Genomic DNA, 12910 nt, shown 5'->3' on the forward strand with positions numbered 1-12910 from the left:
CTGTGTCTCCCTGAATCGGAACAAAGCAAACGAACTACAGGTGTGAAAACGCCCTAATTACTGTTGTCCTGCTTTTGGACTTTTTGCATCTGGTCACCCTAGGTGTGTCGTGCAAAGTTCAAATGGCTGAGCCTGTTCACCCACATTTTATGTAAATTAAACCGTAGTCTAGAGATACCAGTAGTGGTTAGTTTAGTGATAAAAGTTTGTTTGGAATTTTAGTTCTACATGCACCATGTCGGACTCGGACAATCCTCATACCCTAAGCTGTTACCGTCTGCTGTTATTTCTGGCTCCTATTGTGATGGACGCATGGGCGGTTGTGTCTTACTACCAAGAAGAGGACTACATATACATGTGGGTCCTATTGTTGTTCCTGAGCGGCTCCTCCGTCATCGGACAGGTCTACAGTTGGCGGTTTTATCGCGATGATGACTACAAGCCACAGACCACAGTGGAGAATTGTCTGAGCCCGGTCGCACTCAAGACTCTCCATGTGTTTCAAATGGGAGTCTACCTCAGGTCGGTACGCTTTGTTTACTTTCTATTGGCATCATGTGCTCACAGTAAGTTCAAGTTTAGTTTTATTAACACATATAATGTACATTTTACAGTGGAATGCTTGGTTCTGTATGAGCCTCCTGAGATTGTGCTTCATACAGTAAAAAAGTATAATAAAGAATAAAGAGTAGTGTAATAACAAAGCCAACTAAAGCGTAATTTCATATCTTAACATTGTTTTCATCCATACTATAGTTTAAAGACATGCAATTACGTAACTAGCGGTCGAGCAGCATCATTTATTTTTATTTATTCGTACATGGAATTACCACAGTCCAACAGTACATATTCATTATAATGAATATGAATAACGATGGGATTTCTTCTTGTACTGCACCATCTTCTCAAAAGAAATTGGTGTGTGTGTGTGTGTGTGTATTGCTTTGTATACTTTTGAAGAAAAGTACTGAGACTCGTGACGTCTCCTCCTAGGAAAGCCGGTGTCGTGGAAGTCGAAGTGCGTAACTTCTTCAAAAAGAAGGGCGACCTGGACGCGGTGGTGTCCCTGAGCCACGAGCTTGGGTTGCTGGACTTGCTGCGGCTCATAGAGATCTTCACAAAGAGCGCCCCGCTGTCGGTTCTGGTCCTCACCGTCATGATCCAGAGAGGCATGGGGGAGCGTTTTACATGTATGTATTACCGGTACGCCTCAAAACGGCATTGTGTTTGTGTAGTCAAGGAGGTTAAAAGGAGTTCACAGGCTGTCAGATCCCTTATAGCACATGTGTAGTTTAGCCCCTATCAGTACATATTTATAAATGTGGACGTATACTATTCCAAAGCCACAACTTAATATTCCACAGGGTCACTTTACCAAAAAAGAATGCTTTATTTTGTACATAATCTCACACATCCCACCAGTGATGTCATCAGCGACATAATGTCCCGGACATTGAATCCTTGTGTTGTATTAAGTACAGCACCATGAAATGATGTAGAGGAAAAAATAGCAATACCTTGTCTTATAGGGACTGCTACCATATAATTTCATCGAGCTGTAATTAACAATACAAGGATTCAATGTCCCCGATGACATTACTGGTGACCATATTCAAACTATTTTACTCAATAAATTTCAAACTACAGTCAGGTCCATACATATTTTGACATTGTCACAATTTTCAGAATTTTGGCTCTGTACACCAAAATGGATTTTAAATTAAACAAGTAAGTGCAGACTTTAAAGGGGAACTATCTTACTATTTCTTACACTATTTGGGCAATTTTACACAATTCCTGTGAGTCTATGGAACACATCTGTAAGGTTTATAAAAAAAAATCATTGTTTTGTATTTCTAATCTAGTACTCTAGAGCAGCATTTTCTGCACTTCCAGATTCCAAGCTGTTTTTGGCTCCGCCCATACTCGCAATGCGCTTTGAGTGACAGTCACCCACAGTCTACACTGGCTTTGGGGGGTGAGATAGAGAGGGAGACTAATTAATTTCGCCACGGGACAATGCATTGGTAACTTGTTTCAAATGACAATATATACCCCTGTGAATATTATTGCACGGATCGGAATACGCGTGGGAGCATGCGCTATGATATTTTGCAACAGGTTGGCGGTGATACAAGCGAGTGCTGTGATACGAGAGAGAGCGAGAGAGAGAACGAGCAAGTGAGAGAGAGAGATGCTCCGGGAGCACGCGTGTTTCCCCCCACACACACGCAATCGCGAGTGTGTGTAAATGCTCCGAGACAAGTCGCACCGTATGAGAGCCTCTCTCTCCCTCTATCTGTCTGTCTCTCTCTCCCTCTCTCTCTCTTTTTGAGGAAGTGACAGGGAAACCGCTTCGCATTATTTCCACTTTCTCCGGTGTTGAGCAAATTGTTGATTGTGGGCGGTGGCTACAACAAAAGAAGGAGCTGAGGTATGCAGATCAGAATCCTTACACGTCACAGGTACGCTAAATTCAGAATGGCTTAGTTCACTGGGGGAGGAACGTGTCTCATCTGAACTGGAGGAATGCGCAAAAATTTGAATTTGAGACATAGACAGTGTTGGTACAACCCCACATTGCTAGAAAACAATGCTAAACACTGGAAAAGGCCATTTATAAGATAGTTCCCCTTTAACCTTTAATTTGAGGGTACTGTATTTACATCCAAATCAGGTGAACAGTGTAGGAATTACAACAATTTATACACATGCACCCCCCTTTTTAAGGGACCAAAAGTAATTGGACAAACTAACAATCCATAAATAAAATGGTCACTTTTAATACTTGGTTGCAACTCCTTTGCAGTCGATAACAGCCTGAAGTCTGGAACCCATATACTACATCACCAGACACTGGGTTTTATCCCTGGTGATGCCCTGGTGACTGTCTTCAGTTCCTGCTGGTTCTTGGGGGCATTTTCCCTTACATTTTGTCTTCAGCAAGTGAAATGCATGCTCAATTGGATTCAGGTCAGGTGATTGACTTGGCCATTGCATAACATTCCACTTCTTTGCCTTAGGCGAGACACCCCAGGTGAATAGGCAAATATACTTTTTTTGTTGATTTTGAGATTTTGTTATATTTTGCTTCCTAAACATGTCTTCTATGAAACTAGTGACAATAAAACGTCAATAACACACATTTAGTTGTTTATTTGACCTCATTTTGCCTTATTGCATCCATAAATGTGCACATATTTAATGGGGAAGTGCCTCATTTGCATATATAAACATAAAATTCAGAAAACTTGCAATATATTTTTTCTTAGTTTATATGTACATAACAAACTGGGAAAGTTTCATAGTGATATCTATTCAAATATTTGTTTGCCTATTAGGGGGTACTACACTGTACTACACTGTTTGTAGCCTGTGTGTAGTTCTGTTCAGTTCAATAACATCATTATTATTATTATTCAGTTATCAGGCATGTGTTTAGGTTGTCTATTACTAATGGTTTGATTAGGTATTGTGTTTGTAAATATCTGTTTAAAAAAAAAAGTATGGCATTTTACAATACAGAACTTTGAAGGCGTTTTCCCAAAAATGAGTTTTAAGAGTTTTTCCTCATACTCTGAGCCAGAAATCTCCACTTCAGTAGCACTCACATACACCAAACCTTCCAGTTCTATTCATATCTATGTTCTGAAGGTATTTACAGAAGGGTTTGTTGATATCGCATTCATACCCTGATTTATATCACATTTTATTCCTAAAAACATGGCGAAATATGGAATTTTACCATAAAAATGGACTGAATGGAGTATTTTCTGATTTATGCAGTGATAAAAAGAGATATCCAAAATCCCCTCTGTAATAACCTTTGGCTCTAATATGTCAACAAAATTAAACTATAATTTTGAAAATGGCTTTATCCAATGTTCAGATTTCTGTCCTGGAATTATATGCAAATTAGTGCATATTTAAGTAGATTATGCCTCATTTGCATATTTAAACATACAATTTCAGAAAACTTGTAATACAAAAAAGTCTTGTCTTAATATAAGTAATCAACTGTGGAAGTTTCATTGTGATATCTATTAGTTAAATGTTTTACCCTATTCACCTGTAGTGTCTCCCCTTAAAAAACTTGTTGGTTGCTTTCACAGTATGCTTTGGGTCATTGTCCATCTGCACTATGAAGCACCATCTAATGAGTTCTGAAGCATTTGGCTGAATATGAGCAGATAATATTGCCCGAAACACTTCAGAATTCATCCTGCAATTGTCAGCAGTCACATCATCAATAAATACAAGGGAACCAGCTCCATTGGCAGCCATACATGCCCACGCCATAACACTACCACCACCATGCTTCACTGATGAGGTGATATGCTTTCGATCATGAGCAGTTCCTTTCCTTCTCCATACTCGTCTCTTCCCATCATGCTGGTACAAGTTGATCTTTGTCTCAGCTGTCCCTAAAGTGTTGTTCCAGAACTGTACATGCTTTTTTTCTTTAGATACTTTATTATTATAATTTTCTTTTACTAACTCTACTTTGACACAGATACGTCTTTTGGTGTTGCTGAGCTCATCAGTGGGTTCTTTCATTTTGATAATGTACCAAACAGTTGATTTGACCACACCTAATGTTTTTCTTATCTCTCTCGTGGGTTTTATTTCGTTTTTGGCTTGCTTCACTGATAGTACGGGATCTCCTCTCTGGTAAACAAGAATACCCTGAAGACTCTTAGGAGCACTCATTCAAGGGTACTACGACTATGCTTGCACCTCATGGTACCAAAGCACCTCAAAGGCGCTAAAAACAAAATTACAAACATCACAAAACAAACTGGTCAGACTACTGCTTGACCTTACTCCTAGAACCCACCTCACCCCTGCCCACTTTGACAACCTAGGATGGCTTAGAGTAGACGACAGAGTACAGCAACTTGAAATGGGCCTGATCTACAAGATACACTACACCACTAAGGTACCCATATACATGTCAAAATACTTCCCAAAGGTCAGTGAATACCATGAACACAACACCAGAGGGAGCTCCACAAATCATGTTAAACCCAGATTCGGCTCAAACAAGGGACTAAACACGTTTAGCAATTATGCAACAACAATGTAGAATGCCCTACCCACAGCTGTAAAGGAATGTGAATCACTACCCACCTTCAAAACCTCTCTAAAAGAGCACCTACGGGAGACTGCAATTCAAAACTGGCCAAACCCCACCCCCTTCAATGTACAGTTTCTTCCCCCTCAAATGTATATACTCTCAAATGTATATAATGTATATACTCTCTTTTTAGAAACTCTGTCTATTAATCAGAGTTTCCAACGCCAGGGTATATATGACAGGCGTTGTACTCTTAAACAGTACTGTATATTTGTAGATCTGGTATGTCATAAATGTCTGGATGTAACAGTACTGTCTATCTGTATGTCATATTATGTTATGATGAATTGAAAATGGGGGACCCTGATGTAAACAAGACGAAAGTCTTTCTCTGGTCTGCATCCCCTTAACAATTGTGTGTATTGAGCCGTACTGTATTGTACCCATTCTGCAATCTGTTTGATTGATTGAAAATCTACAATTTTCAATCAATCAATCAATTGTCCAATTACTTTTGGTCCCTTAAAAAGGAGGAGGCATATATAGGCAAAACCTGATTTGGATGTAAATACTCTCAAATTACAGCACTTAAAGCACATCTTGATTGTTTAATTTCAAATCCAGTGTTGTGGTGTACCGAGCCAAAATTGAGAACAATTTCCAAATATTTATGGATTGTAATTAATATGTCCAAAACCTTTTAGAATTTTTCATGCAAAATAAATCAGCAGTTTTTTTTGGTGAAGTGCCCCTTTTAATGTTACCTTGCTGTGAAAGGACTACTACTTTGTGTTGTAATGTAATGATTAATGGTCTAGTTTTTCAACGTCTGTGGCATGATACTAGGCTGAGAGTTTTCATACGGAAGATGTCAGAACAGTGTCATAAGTTAAAGCTCAATGGGTTATCCAGATATTTTTTTACATTTTTTACATTGAAATGTCCTGACCTCTCTGTGGTCTAACAAACATGCAGGTAACAAACATGAGCCGTTATCAGCCTAGTATCGTGCCACAGAAGTTAATATTGTGGGAAAACTAGACCATTAATCATGAAATTACAACTGCTACAACGCTACAAAAAGTAGTAGTAATTTCACAGCAAGGTCATTGACCACTGAGAGATCAATCTATGGACGCCATAACAAACCACAGTAGCTTGGGTACTGCGTCCGTCCAAATTCCAAAGCCACGATAGGGACTAGGTGCAGCTAGAACTAGTCTGTGGCGCGCTACCCCTTTGCTTTGGCACCACAATATTGCCCGTGTCCCATAGACCACTGCAACACTTCCGGTATTCTGAAATCATGGGAGAGAGAGAGCGGGGGGAGAAAATGAATGAATGTGGATGAGAGCCTTGCCATTAAGTGGTTGTAGCTACGGCTGTGGGGGTGCTGGAGACATGATCCAATAGACGTTTATACGCCTGAGTGTCCTGAACATGGAGAGACCAATCCCAAGTTGGTCTGCACTTTCTCGGCTGAGCTATAGTCACTTTTCCACACCTATTCCCGTACTCTGCATGCACAGATTGATAAACCTAGATCTCTGGACAATCCAGAGAGACTCCGTGGGCAATCTGTGCATGCAGAGTTCGGGAGTAGGTGCGGAAAAGTTACTATAGACTATACTATAGTGACTATTAGTCTTTGTTTAGGGAAGGAAATCGAGATCACTGAAAAGCCAATCAAGTTTATGCCATTTTGGAGCTAGAAAGTAACCACCGATTGTACTATACATACTGTAGGAGCATCTCCTAGGTTCAACGTGGGCTCACTTTGCCTCACACAATTTGTAACACAAGAAGCCAATTTAATGGTGGATTCTTGTACCGGATTTGAAAATGGGGGACCCTGATGTAAACAAGACGAAAGTCTTTCTCTGGTCTGCATCCTCTTAACAATTGTATGTATTGAGCTGTACTGTACTGTACCCATTCTGCAATCTGTTAATAAAGTTTTCAATCAATCAATCAATCTCTCTTCTCCTCAGTGTTACAGCTAGCCTCTAAAGCATTGGTCATCGCCAATGGTGTGGATCGGTACCATCGCGCCATGCTCTCCTTCCGGCCCGACAAGAAGGAGCAGACGGACTGTTCGACGTTGGTCTACATTTTGGTGTACTTCCTCTGGAACCTGCTGATGATCGCCGCCCGCATTGCCGCCCTCAGTCTTTTCGCCTCCGTCCTGCCCTGTTTCATCTTTGCCCACTTCCTGTGTTCCTGGATGATCCTGTTCCTCGTCGCCTGGTGGTTGCAGACAGACTTCATGAAAAGCGTGGGTGGAGAGTGGCTCTACCGGGCCACCCTAGGCCTTATCTGGTATTTCAGCTGGTTCAAGGCGGTGAATAGACGGACGAGGAACTGGTCTATTCTGTACCACGCCTGGATGATGCTGGATCTGGTGCTGCTGTGTGGTCTGTGGTGTTGGCGGAGCTACTGTGAGCTGCCGCAGCCCCACTACACCTTTATAGTTAGTTCTGTAATCATTGCAGTCTATGGTATCGGTCTTGCATGTAAAGTAATGTATTACAGCTATTATCCAAAGATGACGAACGATCCAAAGTGTGAATCGGTTAAGAGTTTGGACGTGCCAGTCGAACAGGATACTGAGATCAGAGAGAGAGAGAGAGAGATGAATGAAACGGACGATATAGAGACAGAGGACCGCAGCATGCACGGAGCGAGAGCACGGAGAGGGTCCAAAAGAATGAAGAAGTTGTCGGAGAACTTTTACTCCTCCTTTTACTCCTGACCCGCATCACTTGACAGCCTCGAGACACAAAGGGGAAGATGAAGGTGACTGAGTCATACAGGCTTGTGTGGATAGAGATGCTTGAAATGTTTGGCGCTTTGTGCAGCTTTTTGACAAAGAACGATGTGAAGCATGCCAAGCTAATTCAGTGCCAAGTAGGACATGGCTTTATATAGTCCTGTTTGTAATTAATCACTCCTTGACGCCAAAATAAAATGTTTACCTTCATTCTCAAATAAAATTCTTATTTCAATACAGGAGTTGTAGTGCTATTTTTGGAAGTGGGGGAGCACACAATCAATCAATACAATGTATTTGTATAGCACATTTTAAACATGACACTTGTCAACCGACATGCTTTACAGTGGGTCACGTAGCAAAACAAATTGAAAGTACTCCTAAAGTATAAATAAACAGAAAATAAACAACCAACAGACAAACAAAGAAACAGAACAACACACAAACAAACAATGCAAGAGTCAGAGTGAGTCAGGGAAGGCTAAGGAATATAGGTGAGTTTTGAGCTTAGATTAAAAGACTCGATGGAGGGGGTAGATTTGATGGACGTGGGGATGCTGGTCCAGAGGTCAGGGGCTGCGATAGCAAAAGCACGCCCCCCCCCCCCCCACCCCCCCCCCCCTAGACTTGAAGTTGGACCTACGGGTGGTTAGGAGACCCTTATCAGCAGATCTGAGGGCCCTGATGTTGGTATAGGGCAGGGGTCAGGAACCGTTTTGACTGGGAGAGCCATAAAAGCCAAATATTTCTAAATATATTTCATTGAGAGCCATATAGTATTTTTAACGTATAATAAATTAAATATGTCTTACTTTTAATGCGACTTCTGGTGTTGCATGGTTTTGCTGATGGCCTTGTAATCTGGTTCATACGTGCTGAGGTTGAGCTTCATGCAGGCGTTGAGGCTTCCATCAGTTAAACGTGAGCGTAGGTTGGTCTTAATGTTCCTCATATGCGAGAATGACTGCCCACATGCATATGTAGAGCCAAACATGGTCAATACGGCAATACTCACATGCTGCATTGTGTGGTATGTCACAGGAAGCTCGTTCCAAGTTTTAAGAATCAGCTGGTCTTCAGGTTGAAGATTTTTAATTTCTGTCCACTTGTGTTCTCTCGCCAGCTCTGCTCGCTATATCTTCAGCTACAGATACTATTAGCTGTATCTTCAAAACTAATTTCTGTTTACTTTAAAATGACACAGTATTATTAAGAAATATCACAAGTATTAAAAAAAAAATTAAAATAAAAATGTTACTCAAAAATGTCTGGGAGCCATATGCTGTCACCAGAAGAGCCATATATGGCTCGCGAGCCATAGGTTCCCGACCCCTGGGGGTGAGGAGGTCTGATAAAAGGGGGCCTTACCATTAAGAGCTTTGTAGACGAATAGGAGAACTTTGAATTCTATCCTGTAGTCGTGTAATGAAGGGAGGCAAGAACAGGGGTAAATAATATGAGCTCTCTTCCAAGTACTGTGGGGTAACTGTAGGCGGGCTATGGTCGACTTATTAAGCCCCAGGTACAGGGAGTTACAGTAATCTAGTCGTGAAGATATGAAGGCGTGAATGACTCAAGGTCTGAGGGGGAGAGTGAGTATGGCCTTGATCCTAGCTGTGGACCCAAGCTGGAAAAAACACTGAACTAGGGCAGACAGGTTACCCAGGCTGCTGGCGATGACACTGGTTTGGTTTGGGGGGCCGAAAAGGAGGATTTCACATTTAGAATAATTTAGTTTGTAGGAAATGTTGTGCCATCCAGCATTTTATGTCATAGACAGGATCGGAGGCTGTCAAGACTGGACTTGTCATTGGGTTTCATGGGGAGATAGACCCGAGTGTCGTCCCGCATAACAATGGAAGGAGATAGTGTTTTTGAATGACTAAACCAAGGGGCAGCATATACAGAGAAAATAGAATAGGGCCAAGGATGGAGCCTTGTGGGACCCTGCAGGAGAGAGGCAGAGGGAGAGGAGCCATTTCCGATGTTGACAGAAGCTTAGGTAGGAGGTGAACCGCACAGTTCCTACATTTGGTTTATTATTTGAAAATACTCCCCCACCCCCACCCCCCCCCCCCGCCCACCCCCTTCACTATACACCCCGCTGACAGAATTTTACAGGAGACTAATGCTAAGGAATAATGTATGTATGTAAGGAAGTGATAAGAACCTTAAACTGCTTCTGCCATAATATGTATTTTCTATTCACTTTTATGTTACATGTTCATTGTCCATAAAAAGATAATTTGTGTTAAACCTATGTACGTACAGGCTATGGATGTACATTTTCATAAGGAAGCAAATTTTAAAACTATACTTGTTGTTGTGGCGGTATATCCCCAGAACGCCCCCAATCCTCAATGACACATTTTGACCACACCCCTAATAATACATATTATACAAATATACAAATTTCCGTTACTGTACGACAAATGGGTCAGGAGATGCGCTCATTTTAAAATTGAGTTTGGCCAAATGGTGGCGCTAGAGCAAAGGTCATGGGGTCACCAAAATCAACAGCGTTGTTCCGCTAGAGGTCACGAATATTCACAGAAAAGTTTAAAAGATTGGAATGAAAACTATTTGAGTTATCGCAGTAAAACGAAGAATCTGCAGACGTGGTAGCGGTTGAAGTGATGGGTGGTAGCTAATACAATCTGTTATACTGCTAGTATAGATCTCTGCAACACTTCTGGTATTCTGAAATCATGGGAGAGTGGGGGGAGAAAATGAATGAATGTGGATGAAAGACTTACCATTAGGTGTAGCTGTGGGGGTGCGGGAGACATGATCCAATAGACTTGTATACGCCTGGCCTGAGTCTGCTGAACACGGAGAGGCCAGTCCCAAGTCGATCGGCACTTTCTCAGCCGAGCTATAGTCACTTTCCCGCACCTACTCCCGAACTCTGCATGCGCAGATTGATCAACCTAGATCTCTGGACAATCTGTGGGAGACTCCATGGGCAATCTGCATGTTCAGGAGACTCAGGGGTATAAAAGTCTATTGGATCATGTCTCCAGCCCCCCCCCCCCCCCCCACAGCTGTAGCTACAACCACTTAATGTCGAGGCTCTCATCCACATTCATTCATATGATTTCAGAATACAAGAAAGTGTTGCGTTGGTCTAGATTCAGAGCCCTATCAAGAAGGGGGCATAGGTCACAGTGTTATCCTGTCTTTATGTTACATACAGTTATGCCAAATATTAATAAGGTATTATAATTTTTTTTATTGTTAACTAAGTAAAAAAAAAATCAATATAAGTCTAGTAATGTATGAATTAGTAAATAAAATATAGTATGTTCTGATGAGTAAATAGGGGTGGGATTAAATAAGTGTATGCTTCTTCCCACTCCTTTTCAAATATGTAAATGAATAAAAAAATATATATATTTAGTTTGACTTTTTTGTTTGTTTTTTGTTATTTTTAATTTTGCATATATGTAGCAGGTATATATAAAATATACTGTTATGTATTCCACAAAGAATCCCTCCCTCACGTTTTATTATTATTATTATTATTATTATTATTATTATTATTATTATTATTATTATTATTATTATTATTTTTATTCTCAAAGTCTTTTATTTTGAAATCGTCACTTCCTCCCGAAGTGACGTATTTACTTTGGTGCGCGCCTCTTCCCGTTCAGTCTGGCCTGAATGAGGAAGAGGTAGGCGTTGCTCAGTATTTCTAAAACATATCTTTGGTTTAAAAGAACGTATTGATGGTTTACTATTGTAAATAAGTTGCCGGGCAAATTAACCGGGGTGTATGTAATGGTATCTAAGCAATAATGAACAGTTGTGCACTTTTTGTAAAGGAATTTAACTGTGGTGACGATCTCTTGTATGACACATGCTGATTGAGTTAGTAGTATGGATGAGCAGGTTGTGTAGGCCTCGTCCTGACAGTGTGACATATTTCCCTCATTGCAGCCTGTGAACTGGAGCCACCTAGTGGACAAGAAGTAATGCCATATTCTTCTTGTTTGTTTTGCTCCCAGGTAAATTAATGAATCCTATTGTTTATCTTGTATTATCTTATTGTATTGTTTCATTATAAATGTGTTATTTCAATGTTTGATTAAAAATGGTGTTCAGTCTGGCCTGAATGAGGAAGAGCCTGTGAACTGGAGCCACCTAGTGGACAAGAAGTAATGCCATATTCTTCTTGTTTGTTTTGCTCCCAGAAATAAACATTGAATGGGCCGCAACCTGTCTCTTCACTTCACATGCACGACGACATTCAAGAGGGTGGCCTTAGACCAGCTACATATACATTTATTATTTGAACGGCTTAAGGCGATATATGTACTTGATGTTTGTTTGGTATGTTGCATATTTGAAATAAACTTCAATCAAATCAAATTAAATCAAAATGTTACCCTGTGTTTATGTCACCCTGTCTTTATGTCACCCTGTCTTTATGTCACCCTGTCTTTATGTCACCCTGTCTTTATGTCACCCTGTCTTTATGTCACCCTGTCTTTATGTCACCCTGTCTTTATGTCACCCTGTCTTTATGTCACCCTGTCTTTATGTTACCCTGTCTTTGTTACCCTGTCTTTATGTCACCCTGTCTTTATGTCACCCTGTCTTTATGTCGCCCTGTCTTTATGTCACCCTGTCTTTATGTTACCCTGTCTTTATGTCACCCTGTCTTTATGTCACCCTGTCTTTATGTCACCCTGTCTTTATGTCACCCTGTCTTTATGTTACCCTGTCTTTATGTCACCCTGTCTTTATGTCGCCCTGTCTTTATGTCACCCTGTCTTTATGTCACCCTGTCTTTATGTCACCCTGTCTTTGTTACCCTGTCTTTATGTCACCCTGTCTTTATGTCACCCTGTCTTTATGTCACCCTGTCTTTATGTCACCCTGTCTTTGTTACCCTGTCTTTATGTCACCCTGTCTTTATGTCACCCTGTCTTTATGTTACCCTGTCTTTATGTCACCCTGTCTTTATGTCACCCTGTCTTTATGTCGCCCTGTCTTTATGTCACCCTGTCTTTATGTTACCCTGTCTTTATGTCACCCTGTCTTTATGTCACCCTGTC

General features: G+C 40.9%; 1 protein-coding gene across 1 annotated transcript; it reads left to right on the forward strand.

Moving 5' to 3' along the window:
- Positions 1 to 235: 235 nt before the first annotated feature.
- On the forward strand, positions 236 to 11825 carry LOC311242419 (XK-related protein 8-like; the record flags this gene model as incomplete). The annotated part of the gene is made up of 4 exons (XM_084331382.1): positions 236 to 522; positions 994 to 1190; positions 7069 to 7547; positions 11790 to 11825. 4 exons carry the CDS (start codon positions 236 to 238, stop codon positions 11823 to 11825), a joined length of 999 nt encoding a protein of 332 aa, XP_084187508.1.
- Positions 11826 to 12910: the final 1085 nt, after the last annotated feature.

The sequence above is a fragment of the Notolepis coatsorum genome (genome assembly GCF_963971535.1).
Source record: "Notolepis coatsorum genome assembly, chromosome: 16".
In the NCBI taxonomy this organism is placed as follows: Eukaryota; Metazoa; Chordata; class Actinopteri; order Aulopiformes; family Paralepididae; genus Notolepis; species Notolepis coatsorum.